The 13,008-nt window shown below is 57.7% G+C and overlaps 1 protein-coding gene across 1 annotated transcript; it reads right to left on the reverse strand.

Annotated features, from left to right (window-relative positions):
* Window positions 1-409: 409 nt before the first annotated feature.
* On the reverse strand, window positions 410-11,086 carry NPTXR (neuronal pentraxin receptor). Its single transcript, XM_023935097.2, has 5 exons — window positions 10,331-11,086; window positions 3,401-3,623; window positions 3,014-3,258; window positions 2,507-2,686; window positions 410-2,107 (listed from the first exon to the last, which is right to left on the reverse strand). Exons 1-5 carry the CDS (start codon window positions 10,889-10,891, stop codon window positions 1,883-1,885), a joined length of 1,434 nt encoding a protein of 477 aa, XP_023790865.2. The 5' UTR covers window positions 10,892-11,086; the 3' UTR covers window positions 410-1,882.
* Between the last annotated feature and the right edge of the window lie 1,922 nt (window positions 11,087-13,008).

Here is a 13,008-nt window from a genome sequence, read left to right on the forward strand (position 1 = left end):
AGAGTCGTGCCTGAACCATCTTGTGCCTAGCTAGGTCAGAAACTCATTACTACTGCTTAATTAGATTTTTACTCAATGCGAGTTCCTTGCTCTCATGCTCTGATTTCTTACTTGTTTCTCTCCATGGAGAGGTATTTTCCCCAGCTCTCATGCCCCACCAGCCACAGCCTGTACCCCATAGTGCTCTGCAGTGGGGTAGATCAAAGGTGGCCAGACTGTGACACCATCCCTTGCTCCTCTGGGGCAGCAACACCAAACCCCTGTGACGATATTCCTGTAGTGCCAGCGGTGGGCCCAGCCAACTCCCTTCAGTGATGAGGCCCTGAACACCCTGCAGAAGGTCACCTCATCTATCTTGGGCCGACCGCTCCCGCCCGTCCCACCAGCAACCTCGCACTCCGCAGGAGGCTCGAACAGAAAACATCACGTTTATTGTTCACGATCAGCTTTACAAAAGAAATGTCCCAACACGGGTGCGCGTCAGGGGCCCTTTTCACGAACGTGCATTAGAGAAAGCGCGCGGGCGAGCGAGGGAGAGGGGGCGGCTCCTCAGGGTGCACGAAGGTCACAGTGTCCCCACTTGGCACAAGGGCTGCTCCCCATCCCCGCCGTGTCATCCCCAGTGGGCTGAGCCACCCCAGCACTGGCAGAGACCCTGGGCGAGGGGATGGGGGTGGCAGGGCTGTCCCTTCTGCCAGCTTTCCCTCCCCCAGGCGCGGGGACAGCTGTCACCCAAAGTGGAACTTGGGGTCAGGGGAACACCGGAAGCTGAACACTGCATTGAGCTACCATGAGAGCCCCAAAATAACCCTCCCACCCCACCCCCAGACACACACACGCATGTGCACATACACACACTCACATATCGAGATGTTGGTGACCACGCAGTGTGGAAACGGCGTATTCTCAGGCACTCCACAGGGAAAACACCAGCCTGCTCTTTCACCCTTCCTGTTTCAAGGCCAGTGGCAGCCCTGTTCCTGGCAAGGAGCCGCTAAAGAAGGGGACCTGGGTGGAACCAAGGGCAGTAGCCCAGTCCAGTACCAAAAGATTGGGGGATGATGACAGGGCTCCTCTGACCACCACCATTCTCCACCTCTTTTTTTCTTGCTTTTGTTCCCTTTGGTGGCAGTGCTGCACTCTTTCCCCCTCGGCCAGCGCTGGGGGAGATGCTTTGCCCAATTCCCCCCATTCCCTTGGTGGCTGACCCATCCCCCAGCTTGGAGGTGGTGGGGAGTGCTTTCTTCCCTCTGCTTCAAAAGTCTGGTTCCTCTTGGGCAGCCCTGCCCAAACAGGCAGCAGAGGCAGGGAAAGGGGTGCTGGGGGTAAGTGCTGTGCCACTGACTCTCTGCCACTCTCCCTCAGCTTTCCTGGGGCCACATTTGAAAAACCAGGGCAGCAGGAGAAGGATGGGGCTGGAGGTGAGATCCTGGAATGCAGGCTCATAAAAACGGACAGTGTGGTTGCTGGAAATAAATAAGGAAAGGGGATGTATTCAGGTGATGCCTGCACCCTGGCATCCCACTGAGGCTGGACTGCACTCAAAGTAAATGGAGTTCTACTTCCCACTCCCTGTTAGGTCTGACAAGGTGAGGACCCTCACGGTACCAAGGACACCTGCAGGTACAGCGAGTTCCACCCAAAACAGAAGTGAGGCAAGATGAGACTCAGGAGCCAGCCTGCCAGGAATGAGGACAAGCCACAGCACCAGCACAGGGACAACAGGGAGGCTTCCAGGGGCCCCTCTCCCTCCTGGGACACCAGCACGGGGGGCTCAAGCATTGCCCCAGCAAGGCTTACTGGTCTGGGAGGGGAGAAAGGGGCTCCCTGCTTCGGGGCTGCCACCGGGCTCCTTGGCGCTGGGGAGAGGGCTGGGGGCCACTCACGCCTTCCTCCCTTCCTCGCAGGCGGCAAAGCCTGCCTTGCTGGCACCCCCAAAGACCTCCACCGCCTGGTCATCCCACTGGATCACATTCCCTTGGAGGTGGGAGGTGCAGTTAGCCAAGCCCAGGATCTCTGCTGGCGCCAGCATGTGGTCCCAGACGCCAAACTGTGCCAGCTCTCCCACGAAGGCTTGTGTGGCATCAAAGCGGCCCCCCATCGTGTCCTGGGAAAGAGCAGGAGAGGTGATTGGACAGGGATGAAGAGAAGAGGAGGATGCATCCACTGGGAAATGGCAAGGGGGAGAGGGAGAAGTCTGAGGAGAAGCAGAGCAAGGTGCTTGATGGCAAGGAGAGGAGGGGATGAATGCATGGAAGAGGTTCAAGGAAACAAGGCAGGGAATGTCTTGCAAGGAAGGCATTATCTTCTCTTCCCTCTCCCTATCCCAAAGGGATATGAGGGTGCATGGCCAGCCTGGAGGCTGGATGAACAGACAGGAGAGCCCCGCTGAGCGCTCCTGCCCACGCTGTCCCCTCCCCTCACCCCATTTGGGGCCTTTTTCCCCCAGCCAGTTCCCACTAGAGTGATGCTAACTGGCGGGTCTCGGTGCCAAACTGGTACCTACCTGCTCCTGGCCCAGGATGATGATGCCCTGGGGCCTGATGGAATGCCAGGAGGCCAGGTTCTCACCAGCACCCCGCTGTTCACCATCCTGGTACGCTGACCACTTGCCGTCCCGGGTGGTCCACGCCACGCAGATGTGGTGCCAGGCCTTGTCCTTCAGACTCAGCGGCAGCTGGGCAACCTTTGAGAGAAGAGCAAGATGCAGGTGCTCTGTAGGACTGCTGGGGGACCCTAGGGTCTCCCAGCCCCTCACAGAGCAAGATGGGCACCCCCGTGGTAGTGGTGGCATCCCAAAATCTACAGACATCCAGATGTGCTGTTTCTCCCCCTCAAAACTCACCCCAATGAGCCATCCTTCCAATTCTCCTGCCTCCCACCATAAACCTAGGGCCCATTCCTCCCAGCTCCCCCACACCAGTGCCCCCAGGAATATAATTTCCTAGGGGGATTGAAGCAGGGAAGATGAGGGTAGGGTTTTCTCTCCTGCCCTTCCTTCAACTGGGCTGACCTTGTCATTGATGAGCAGCTCCAGGGGGTTAGAGCCCCACTCCAACAGCACGATCTCGTTGGCTTGGTTCGGGACAGAGTAGGAGAACGGGGTGCCAATGCCTGCCAGGGCCTTGGACTTCAGCCACATGCAGATGGTGAAGGCGTACAGCTCCGGCAGGCTCTTCTTCATGCGGGCATACATGTAGTTGTTCTGCACCGGGATGGTCACCTTGAAAGCGTCAGGAGAGCTGTAGCCCTGTGGTCCTACGTAGCAAGGATGGGGAGGAGAGAGAAAGGTCAGCACTTGTAATTGGGATGGGGGTGACTTGTCCTGGGGCTCTCCTGGTGATGTACCTCGGGGTAGGAACCCTCTGCCCCACCTCCATCCCCGCTGGGCAAGACTCACCGTGCTCCAGCTCCGTCACCCGGTTCTGGAGGGAGTTCAGCTCCTTCTCAATGTTGTGCTGCTGCTGGCTGCGGTCAGTGCTGGCGGCCTGGCGCTCTTTCTGCAGGGTCAGGATCTTGGAAAGGAGCTGCTCCTCCAGCTGCTCCATCTTGGTGTGGAGGGCATCACGGGCAAGTGCCGGGGCAGTGGGTGCTGAGCCGTTGGTGCGGGCTGGCAGCTCCTGCTGCATTTGGTGGCAGCCACGATAGCAGGAATAGGAAGCGCAGAAGAGAAAATTCAGCACAGTGTCACTATAAGAGTTTAAATAAGGCCATGCCCAGCCTGCAGCACTACAGGTAGTGCTGGGATGACAGTCCCATATCCGCACTGGGGTCCTCTCCAAGAGCCTCCAGCTGACTTTGTACCTCCCCTCTCAGAGCCCCCATTGAGCTCATTACTGCAAAACGAAGCTTGGCTGCTCTTAATGACTTTCTGCTACTTCAGAGACAGAGCGAGGATGGGATGTTTGGGTCATCCCTTGGCTCTGCTCCTGCAGGCAGCCTCCCACAATGAGGAAATGATGCGGGCAGGACCTCGGAGCTCCCGGTCACTCCTGCTGCTCGTGAGGCTGCTTACCTAGAGCAGCACGCTAACATCACTTAATGGGGCTGTAATCCTCTTAGCCGAGCTCAGCTGGCGTGCGGGGGTGCGTGCACGTGTGCCAGGTAGCTCTCCATAAACCAACCTCTCCCGGGCCACCAGGATATCAGGGAGAAGTGGGACTGGAGCCAGGCTGTCGTGTCTCTGGTCCTCAAGGCATGAGCCATCACCTGGGGACATCGAGCCTGTCGTGCCCCATCAGGATTAACACTCAGACCAAAACTATTTCCATGGCACCAACATGGCAGCTGGTAAAGATGCTCCCACCTGCTACTGCACTCTGCAAAGACCCCAGATCCCACCTTACTGGGAGACCCCATCCCAGATGGAAGAAAACAGTCTGGAAGGGAGAAAGTAACCCTTTGCCATGCTCCTGGGGTTTCTCTGTAAATAGGAGCTCTCTTCTTTCCCCGTGTCCTTAGTGGATTAGTGTCTCTGCCATGGGCTCTGAAAGATGACAATCACCTTCTCTGTGTTGCCAGACTTTCCCAGAGGTGCTGGAGCAGCCATGGAGACTCTTGCCTTGGCTCCTCCGGCACTGAGGGATCTGCATGGCTGCTTCAGCCCTGGACATTCACGTGGCTTTTGCTGGCAGGACATGGGGATACTATCCCTGTCAACCTGAACAACCTCCCTCCTGCCTCAGAGCTGGCCTGGGGGAGGTCAGCATGCTCACCTCTGGTTGTGGCTTCCTGCATTTTCCTTTCTTACATCCAGCTTCTCCAGGCTGGACAGGATCTGATAATCCTGCACACAAAGCTGAAGGAGAGGGATGCCTCCCCATGTCACCCCTAATCTTTGATATCCATCATGAACAACAGAGGGGAGGGGAAGGCTGGAAGAAAGTCAGGTTTGGCTGGGCAGGATGCAGCCTTGGCGGATGGGAACAGCAGGGAGAGGAAAAGTGAGAAGATGGTGTTGGTGTGAGCACAAATGTACCCACTTGGGCAACAACATGCTCAGGCTACAAATAAAATGGAAGTTGTGATGCCCCAAGGTCTGCAAGAGCTGCCAGCAGGGTCTGCCAGGGCAAACCCGCAGGTTCTGTGAGGAAAACCAACCTGGAAAAGCAAAACCCAACAAGAAAAGAGAGGTTGTGCTGGGGACATCTGCCAGCCCTGACCAAATGCCAGCTCTCACTGCCAGCTTGCTCTGGGCAGCCCAGCAAAGAGAATCCTACCTTTGGTCTTTGCAAAACTGAAGGATTAGCCAGTGTGAAAGAAGCTTTAACTCTTTTGCTTTTATTTTTTTTTTTTAAAGAGGTCTTGGGGATCCACCTGATGGAAGGCAGGGTAGAGGCAGAAGGGAATCTTGAGGGAAGGGAAGTGGAAAGGTTAATTCTCATCCTCTTGGCAAGGATAGTTCCCACCTGGGGCTGTCTGCATTTGTACCCAAGCTGAGCTGGCTGCATTTTGGCAGGAGGCAGCCCAAGTGGGATGGGGTTGCCTTTGCCTCTGTGACCACATCCCGTGGGCTCCAAGAGCTTTTCTCATCCTTTCAGGCTGCCTGGCTACAGCGGAGGCTGGCACGCTCCTGTCTGCCGCACGCTTTGATTGCTCGAGCTGCGGGTTTGGAGCCTACGTCCCTGCTTTCATGCATGGCTCCATCTGTTAATGACGAAAAAAGGAAAAGCTGGGAGATTTTGTCACTCTGACTAGCCCCTGATAGCCTGCCCTACATTATTCAGTAGTGACTGAGTACTTTTTTTTTACCTCCCTCTTCCTCCTGCTTTTCTCCTCGCTGCTATTTTCTTCCCTCTGTAACTTTTTTCCCTATGGCTTTTTCATTTCTCTGGCTGTAGAGCATCTCTTCCTGATGCCTCTCCCCATGCACACACATTGTGTCTTTCCCCTTTCATTCACTTTCTTCCCCCCTCCCGAGTTTTTCCCCATCCAGCCCTGTCTCCAGCTCTTGCTGGTCCTCCCAAGTTGGCAGCCAGGGCACTGACAGCCGGAGCCACATGGCCAACTTAAACCATTGCTGACCCCATGTTCCTTCTGGAAAGGGATTGTAGTCAGTACCCCCATCTGGCAGGGTTTCAGGGCCATCCCAGCAAACACCATCCGTATCCCTGCAGCCAGAGGATGGCAGGACAGACTGGACTCCGCGTTCTACCCCGAGCAGCCGAGTCGTGCTGGGTGATGTCCCTGACGCCAGGCTGGGCCGCATCCCCCAGCCATGATCCTCATCTCCGAGCTGCCGCTCGAGCATCTTTCCCACAAGGCAAATTATTTGCAAAATTATTAATGGTTGATGTGCAGCTGTTATTTACTGGTGACCTTTGGGGAGGGGAAGGGGGGGAAGCGCCTTCTCCCTGGCTGTTCGGCAGGCACCCGGCTTTCCATCTGCCGCCGCACAGGCAGCAGGGGAGTGGGCAGTGGCTGTGGGGGAGGCTCGTTCCACGCTTTTTGGCCACCAGAACCGGCAAAAAAAGATTGAAAGATGCCAGGTAAAATTAATCACGTTAAATGTCAGCGGCTGGCAGGGGGTGGGGAGGGGGAGGTGGGGGCAGGGGGCTGCGGCAGCCGTGCCGGCGTGTGCTCACTGGGGCTGCAGCCCTCAGCCAGCAAATGCACTTTGATTTACATAAGGAGATCAGAGTCTCATTTACTAATGCACCGGCAAGTCCGGGTGCTGCTGCTCCCCCTCAGCCCACCAGGACCCACCTTGGCTGCTGGGACAGGGCAGGCAGGAGCACAGGACGATGCCTGTGGGATGGAGCCCTGGCACATCCCAGGGATGATGCTGCTCAGCTGGGTGCGTGCACACAGCGGGCCCATTCCATTCCTTGGAGCTGTGGATCCTTACAGCCTGCACAAAACTCCTCAGTGGCTGCTACCCTGGGATGCTCACTGCTGCAGGACAGCACACCTGCTGCACCCAGGGGGTTTTAGACCTTGCCACCTCTTTGGACCCAGGCAGGACCTTGGGGATGATTGAACTCTGAAAGGGATCACATGAAGTAGAATAAAAACAGGAATGGATCAGCCTTTCCCTCTTCCTCACAAGAGAAGGGCTCACCATTGATCCTGTTCCCCTGAAACCTCTCAGGGCAGGCTGGGACTGTCACAGTTTGGGTGTTTACATCCCCACACTGCTGGAGATGAAGGCAGGAGGGAAGCAGCTAGGTCACTACCATTCCCATTCCCTTACCCGGGCGTTTCCTGCCCGCAGCCAGGTCACCAGCTGCAATGGCACAGCCACGAACCAGCTGAGGAGCAAACAGGCTGTTGCGATTCCACCAGGTCCCCCCATCAGGCTGTGCCCTCTCCCGCTCCTCTCTCCTGCAAGGGATGATGGGGAGAAGGGAGATGCATCCGCATCTCGGCACAGCCCAGGCAGCCAAGGTGATTCTCTCCCCGATCCCTTTCCACTTGCAGCAATAACTAAAAGCATGGAAAAGGAGCACCTGGGACCCTCGGCTCTGTGTTCCAAGATGCAGCAGAGTGCACAGACATGAGCACGTGCTGAGAGAAAGGGGGGGGGGGGACTCCTCGAAACCGGGATGAAAAAGCCTAACTAGGCTGCTGTGAGTGAGGAAAGGACGATCAGTGCCTCGGGTGGCGTTAGGAAGAGGTGAGAGAAGATGTGTGAATGCTGTGCTGATGCTAGCCCAGCCCCACAGAAATGGCAGGGGACAAAAAGTGAGACCGTGGGGGCCCTCCCTGCATCTTGTCCTGGGAAATCCTTCTGCCATGCCGACAAAATTAAGAAACAAATGCCTTAATAGGTTTTTCAGTGCATGAATAAATCTTGTTATGCCTTACAGACAGGGCTGAGAGTGCCCAGATTAGATCAGCAGTCTTCTACCAGCCCCCTCCCCGCAGTCTCAGCTCTGAAACATCCAGCAGTAATCCCTGCTGGCCAACCTGACTGGAGACTCCCTGGGATACAGCCTTCCCAGAGCAGCTCATGGCATTTTGTGTCATCTCTCTTCTGAGACTAAACCACCACAGGACTGGCAGCATTTCCTCTCCGCCCCAGTGGGTTTTGCAGAGTCTTCAGCACATGAGAGCCACCCCGGGACTGTCCCCATCCAGGTCATCTTTTGGGATGATCACTGCCGTCATCCAGGATAGCTGTGGAGGCTGAGAGTGCCTCCCGTGTCATGGGGTACCCCAGGAAGGCTCCCAGGGCTGACAGCTGGAGCCATGCGGGACAGAAGAGTGCAGGTACCCCACCAAGAAGTTTTAGGTGTCTGCTCCTGGGGTGGGGTGGGAGGCAATTTGGAGAGGGAGGCCACAGGAAACTTTCAGTGGATGGCTGAGCTGTGACCACAAGGCTCAGCTGGCAGAGCTGCAGCCATCACAGGGGTGTGGTGCACACAGGTGACACTTTTTACCAGGTGGGAGCCAGGACAGACAAAGTCCAGCCCACCTGTAACACACTGCCCTACTCCCTCACCCGACAAGGCTCACTGAGCCTCAGGGTGCTGTGTCTCCCCTGCAGAGCAAACTTGGGACCCTCAGGCCCCTGGCAACACAAAACCAAACATTTTTGGTCATGTGCCACTTGGCTTCCTCATCAGTGTGGGCATGAGCCTCATCCCAGCACCACTTTAGGCTCCCTAGGTGCATGTGACAGCCTGCTCCAACCCTTGTGAGCTTCACCCTCCTCCTCCTCCACCCCAAACCTCCCACCACTATCAGAAACCCCAGGAGAGGGGCCAGGGCAGCTGATGGGTGATGGTGCCCAATGGAGAAGAGGGAGAACATGCCCCTGTGGCCTGATGCTCCCAAGATCCAAACTGATATGCTGGGCACTGTCCCACCATGCATCATCTGGTCTATGTGTGCAGATACTTATTTCACTGCTTTATTTTTGGGTGAGTATACCTGCTGTGTTATTCCACTGATGGAAAATCATTTGTTTAGGGCTGCAGGGTTTTTTTTGGGGGGGGTCTGTCACTCCCTGCAGCTGCATTTAGCTCTGGGCAACGTGTCAGATAGGCTGCTCATCCCACTCTCCCTGCATGTGCCTGGCATGCCTCTGTGTTTCTTCTTGTGCCTGTGTGTGCATTACCCTGGCAGCTCACAGGTGCTTCCTCTCTGGTCTTCCAGTTCTTTTCCTTCTCGTCTTCATGCGTTTATTTGCGTTATTGTCTTTTTATTCCTGTTCATGTCTCCATTGATTACAGTAACCCTCTCTCCCAGCCTCATTTCTCAGCCTGTGACCTTAGTGGCTCTGAATTTCCCATCCGTTGCCTGCTGCTGCACCCACACGTCTGTAGTGAGTGGGGTTAAAAGGGCAAAGCTGAGGAGAGGGACCCCAAAATGTGCTGCGTGACCCCATCTCCTAGCTCCACACTCCAGGAAAGAGTGGAGAGGGCAACAGGGAACAGAACAGGATGATGAGAGGGTTGAGGGCTCACAGGAGGCTCCTTGCAGGTGGCTCTGACACTTGACAGACCTCAGGGAGCGATCCCTACCTGGAGCAATTCCCACAGGGAAAACAGACAACTCTCCTCTTGTAGCTCTCACGTGCCAAAACCATTGCCACAGCCATATCCTGCAAAGTCTGCCAAGTTCCGTGGGACTGCTGAGCCCAAATAAATCAGTGCTCACGTGCACTCCGTGATGTGCCCCATGACAAGCATCATGGCAGAGCCTTTGGTGCCACTGGACTGTGGCTGGCCCAGGGCTGAGCCTGCCAGGCACACGCTGCACAGCTGCTGCAGAATGGGGACCAGGGGGCTGCATCCCAAGTGCCAACAGCCCAATGCCCCAGGAATGGGCACAGTGAATGACTCCAGCTGTGCCCTTCCCTCTCCAGCTCCTATGGACCATGTGGGGAAAGGGTGCCAGGCTCATGGTGGGCGGCACTGCACTTCACTTTGTGAGACGTCCCATTCATAACCATGATGGCATCAGATGGGATTTACCTTTTTGCTAAAGGGCAGGATTTGGCCCTGAAGCTGCCAGCCTGCTCTGGAGGAGTCCTTAGCAGGTGCTCTGGGGCAAGCAAGGTACCCTAGCTGGGTGCAGACTGGGGGGAAAGTGGGCAGTACTGGTGCTTTGGGACTACCCTGTGTGGAAAGAGAGGAGAGCTCAAGGTGAGTCCCTTGCCCCTGGGCAGATAGCTCAGGAGAGAGGGAGGCAAGAACAACCTTCCTGAAGCCTCATGAGGGGGACAAGCTAGTTCGGGGTGCATGTGGCTGCAGGCCCGGGGGAATGGCACGTGTGGGAGCATCATCTCCTGGGACCATCCCTCCCAGACCCCAGGAACATCTTTTCCTGGGAGTGTCATCCCCTGGGGCCATCCCTCCCAGACCCCCAGGAGCATCCCTCGCACCTCTATCCGGTCGATTCGGTCCTGGAGGGTGCGGACAGCCTCCTCCAGCTCCCGCACGGCGGGCGGCTCGTCGGGAGGGTGGCCCATGGTTCCGGGGCGCGGGGCGGCGCGGAGCCCGGCGGCGGCGGGGGAGCTCCGCAGGCCGCCCTCGCAGCGGCTGAGCTTGCCGGTGAGCTCCCGGATGGTCTCCTGGTCCATGCGGATCCGCTCCTTCTGCTCCAGCGCCGTGCGGCGCAGCTGGGCCGCCGCGCTCCGCAGCGCCAGCAGCTCCTCGGGGCCGGCGGCGCTGCCGGCGGCGCTGCCGGTGCCGCTGGCCGGGCACTCGGTGCTCAGCGGGGTGCAGACAAAGCGGCTGAAGAGCGGCGGCCCCCCCGGCAGGCGCGGCCCGGCGCTGGCCAGAGCCTCGGCGGGGCCGTGCAGCGCTCCCAGCCCCTTGTCGGCGGCGGGCAGGAGGGCGGCGGCGGCCGAGTCATTGTCGGCGGCGGCGGCGGCGGGCGCGGCGGTGCCGGCCGGGTGGACGCTGGCGATGATGCAGATGATGGCCCCGAGGAAAGCCAGCATGCCCGCCGCCAGCAGCACCGCCAGAAACTTCAGGGTGGCAGCGGCGTGGGGGGCCCGAGCCCGCGGACGGCGAGAAAACAAAGCGGGCGGGGATGGAGAAGGGGACGGACGGTCGGAGGGATGGACGGGCAGCCCGGAGGGAGCTGGCGGACAAGGACGGTACCGGCAGCAGCACCGGCGCCGGGGCCCCGCCGCGCCGCGCCGCGCTTATATGTGCCGGGCGGCGCCGCCCGCACCGCACCGCCCCCGCCGCCGCCCCCGCCCCGGCCGTGCCCCCGGCCGTGCCCCTCTCGGTGACTCCCCCTTCCCGCAGAGCACCTTCCACGGGCTGCAAGAGCGACGGTCCCAGCGGTGGGAAGGGAGCGGGCAAGGGGACGGGAAAGGCAGGGAAGGCGGTGCGGGGGCACTCGGGGACGGGGTAGCTAGCTGAAGTCAGCCCGGCGGCAGCCTCCGGCGAGAGGATGCTGCTCCGGCACAGCCCAGGGGATGATTTTTCCCCTGCGAGATGCCTAGGCTAGAAGTAAAGGGCCCTTTTGATAACCCGAGGGTGAGAGCCTCGTTGTCAGTCATTCCCTGTGATGGTCTTTCGGGCCTTTTCCTCCTTGGCTTTCTCCTAAAAATTAAACTAGAAAACTTCTTAGCTGTCTTGCTCTCCCACCTCAGACAGGACTATTGCAGAGAGCTGTCATGGGATGCCTCAGCCTCTGCCCCGCACGCCCATGTTACCCATTTGGGAAATAAAGACAGATGTTTAGTCTTCCCCCACCATCCCCCTATTCTGAACTGCTTATAAACGAGCTGCTTCTGACAATCACTTTCTCCTTGCTCCAACAGAAGCTGTGCCATGCCCTCTCCTGTTCCCCAGGCACACTGGGGCCTTGGCGATGCAGCCCCGCCGAGAAAAGAGGTGCAGAAGAGGGAAAACAAACAAAATCAATATCAAGCTCTACTCAGTAATGGCAGGAAATCCTTCCTAGCCTGCAGAGAAGCAGGAGTGTTTTAAAGAGCTCTGGTGCTGGGTATGAAACAGCAAGTAAAGGTTACCTTTTCTTTCCCCCCAGGCATATTTGAGTGGATAGCAAGGGAGCCAGAGCTAAAAAGGCTCCTCAAATTTGGCTGTTGACAGTGTACAGTCACCCTCTCTTCTTGCAGAGTGCATTGCACCCCAGCCCCTCAAAACCTTCACCCTGGAGCCAGCAAGAGACCTGCCTGACTTGTGGTGGTGTCAGGCTGTGGGGAGGAGGAGAGGAAGACAGATGGGGCGGTTCAAGGAAGAGGTAGAGATGAAGGGAATGCTGAGGAGGAAAGGTGGAGCTGGACATGGAGCAGTCCGGGGAAGAAAGAGTTTTCTGGTGGAGAAAGGCCAAGCAACAGGTGTCTGGCCCTGGTGGTGAGGCCAGTGAGTGCTCTGGGAGGGTGAGTGCTCAGTGTGCTGGGACAAGTGGGCACTGGCAAAGGATGGGATGCAAAGGAAACAGGAGCCTGCACCCCATGACATGAGGGGAGGCCACCTGCCTCCAATATGTCCCTTGCTAACAGTGGCAGGGGATTGCACTCTGCTGCATCTGCCCCTGCCTGCTGCACGCCCACCCCGGCAGCGCCGTCCAAGGTGGGAGTGGATTGGAGAGGAACCCATGTGAGTGCTGCACCAGGCCACCCTACCCCACAGTGTGCAGATCAGGGTGGGAGAGGTATCCTTTATCTGCAACCCTGCAGAAAAATGTGCCATACACTTCTACAAAGCTTCTTGCCAGGGCAAGTGATGCTGTGCTGGGGACTTTGCGCTATCCAGGTTTTATTACCAAAGGTTGCAGGATCATGGTGGCAGGGTTTATACCTCTGGCTGGTGCTGCTCTGGCAGTGGGGGGAAGCGTGAGCCCCTCTGCACCAGCCCGGTCCTGCTCACCCATGCTGGGATGGGGAAGGCTTGGGTATCGCAGCAGGGCAGGGCTCACCTCTCCCACGGTCCCGACCTGTCCCTCAGCAGGGACCACAACTTCTTCCCAGAGACAAAGAGGTGACAAAAATAGATTTTCACAGGGGGTGATGACTCAGACTGGTGAGTGGCCAGAGCAGTCTCCCTGTCCCATGAATAACAATTCAGAGAGCTTGCTGGG

Source organism: Cyanistes caeruleus, chromosome 4 (genome assembly GCF_971803275.1).
Source record: "Cyanistes caeruleus chromosome 4, bCyaCae1.hap1.1, whole genome shotgun sequence".
Lineage (NCBI taxonomy): Eukaryota > Metazoa > Chordata > Aves > Passeriformes > Paridae > Cyanistes > Cyanistes caeruleus.

Coding starts and splice junctions, on each gene's coding strand:
- NPTXR (XM_023935097.2), bottom strand. CDS start 10,891: ATGCTGGCTTTCCTCGGGGCCATCATCTGCATCATCGCCAGCGTCCAC. Junction 3,259..3,400: donor GGTGACGGAGCTGGAGCACG/GTGAGTCTTGCC, acceptor CTTGCTACGTAG/GACCACAGGGCTACAGCTCT. Junction 2,108..2,506: donor TCATCCTGGGCCAGGAGCAG/GTAGGTACCAGT, acceptor GCTCTTTCCCAG/GACACGATGGGGGGCCGCTT.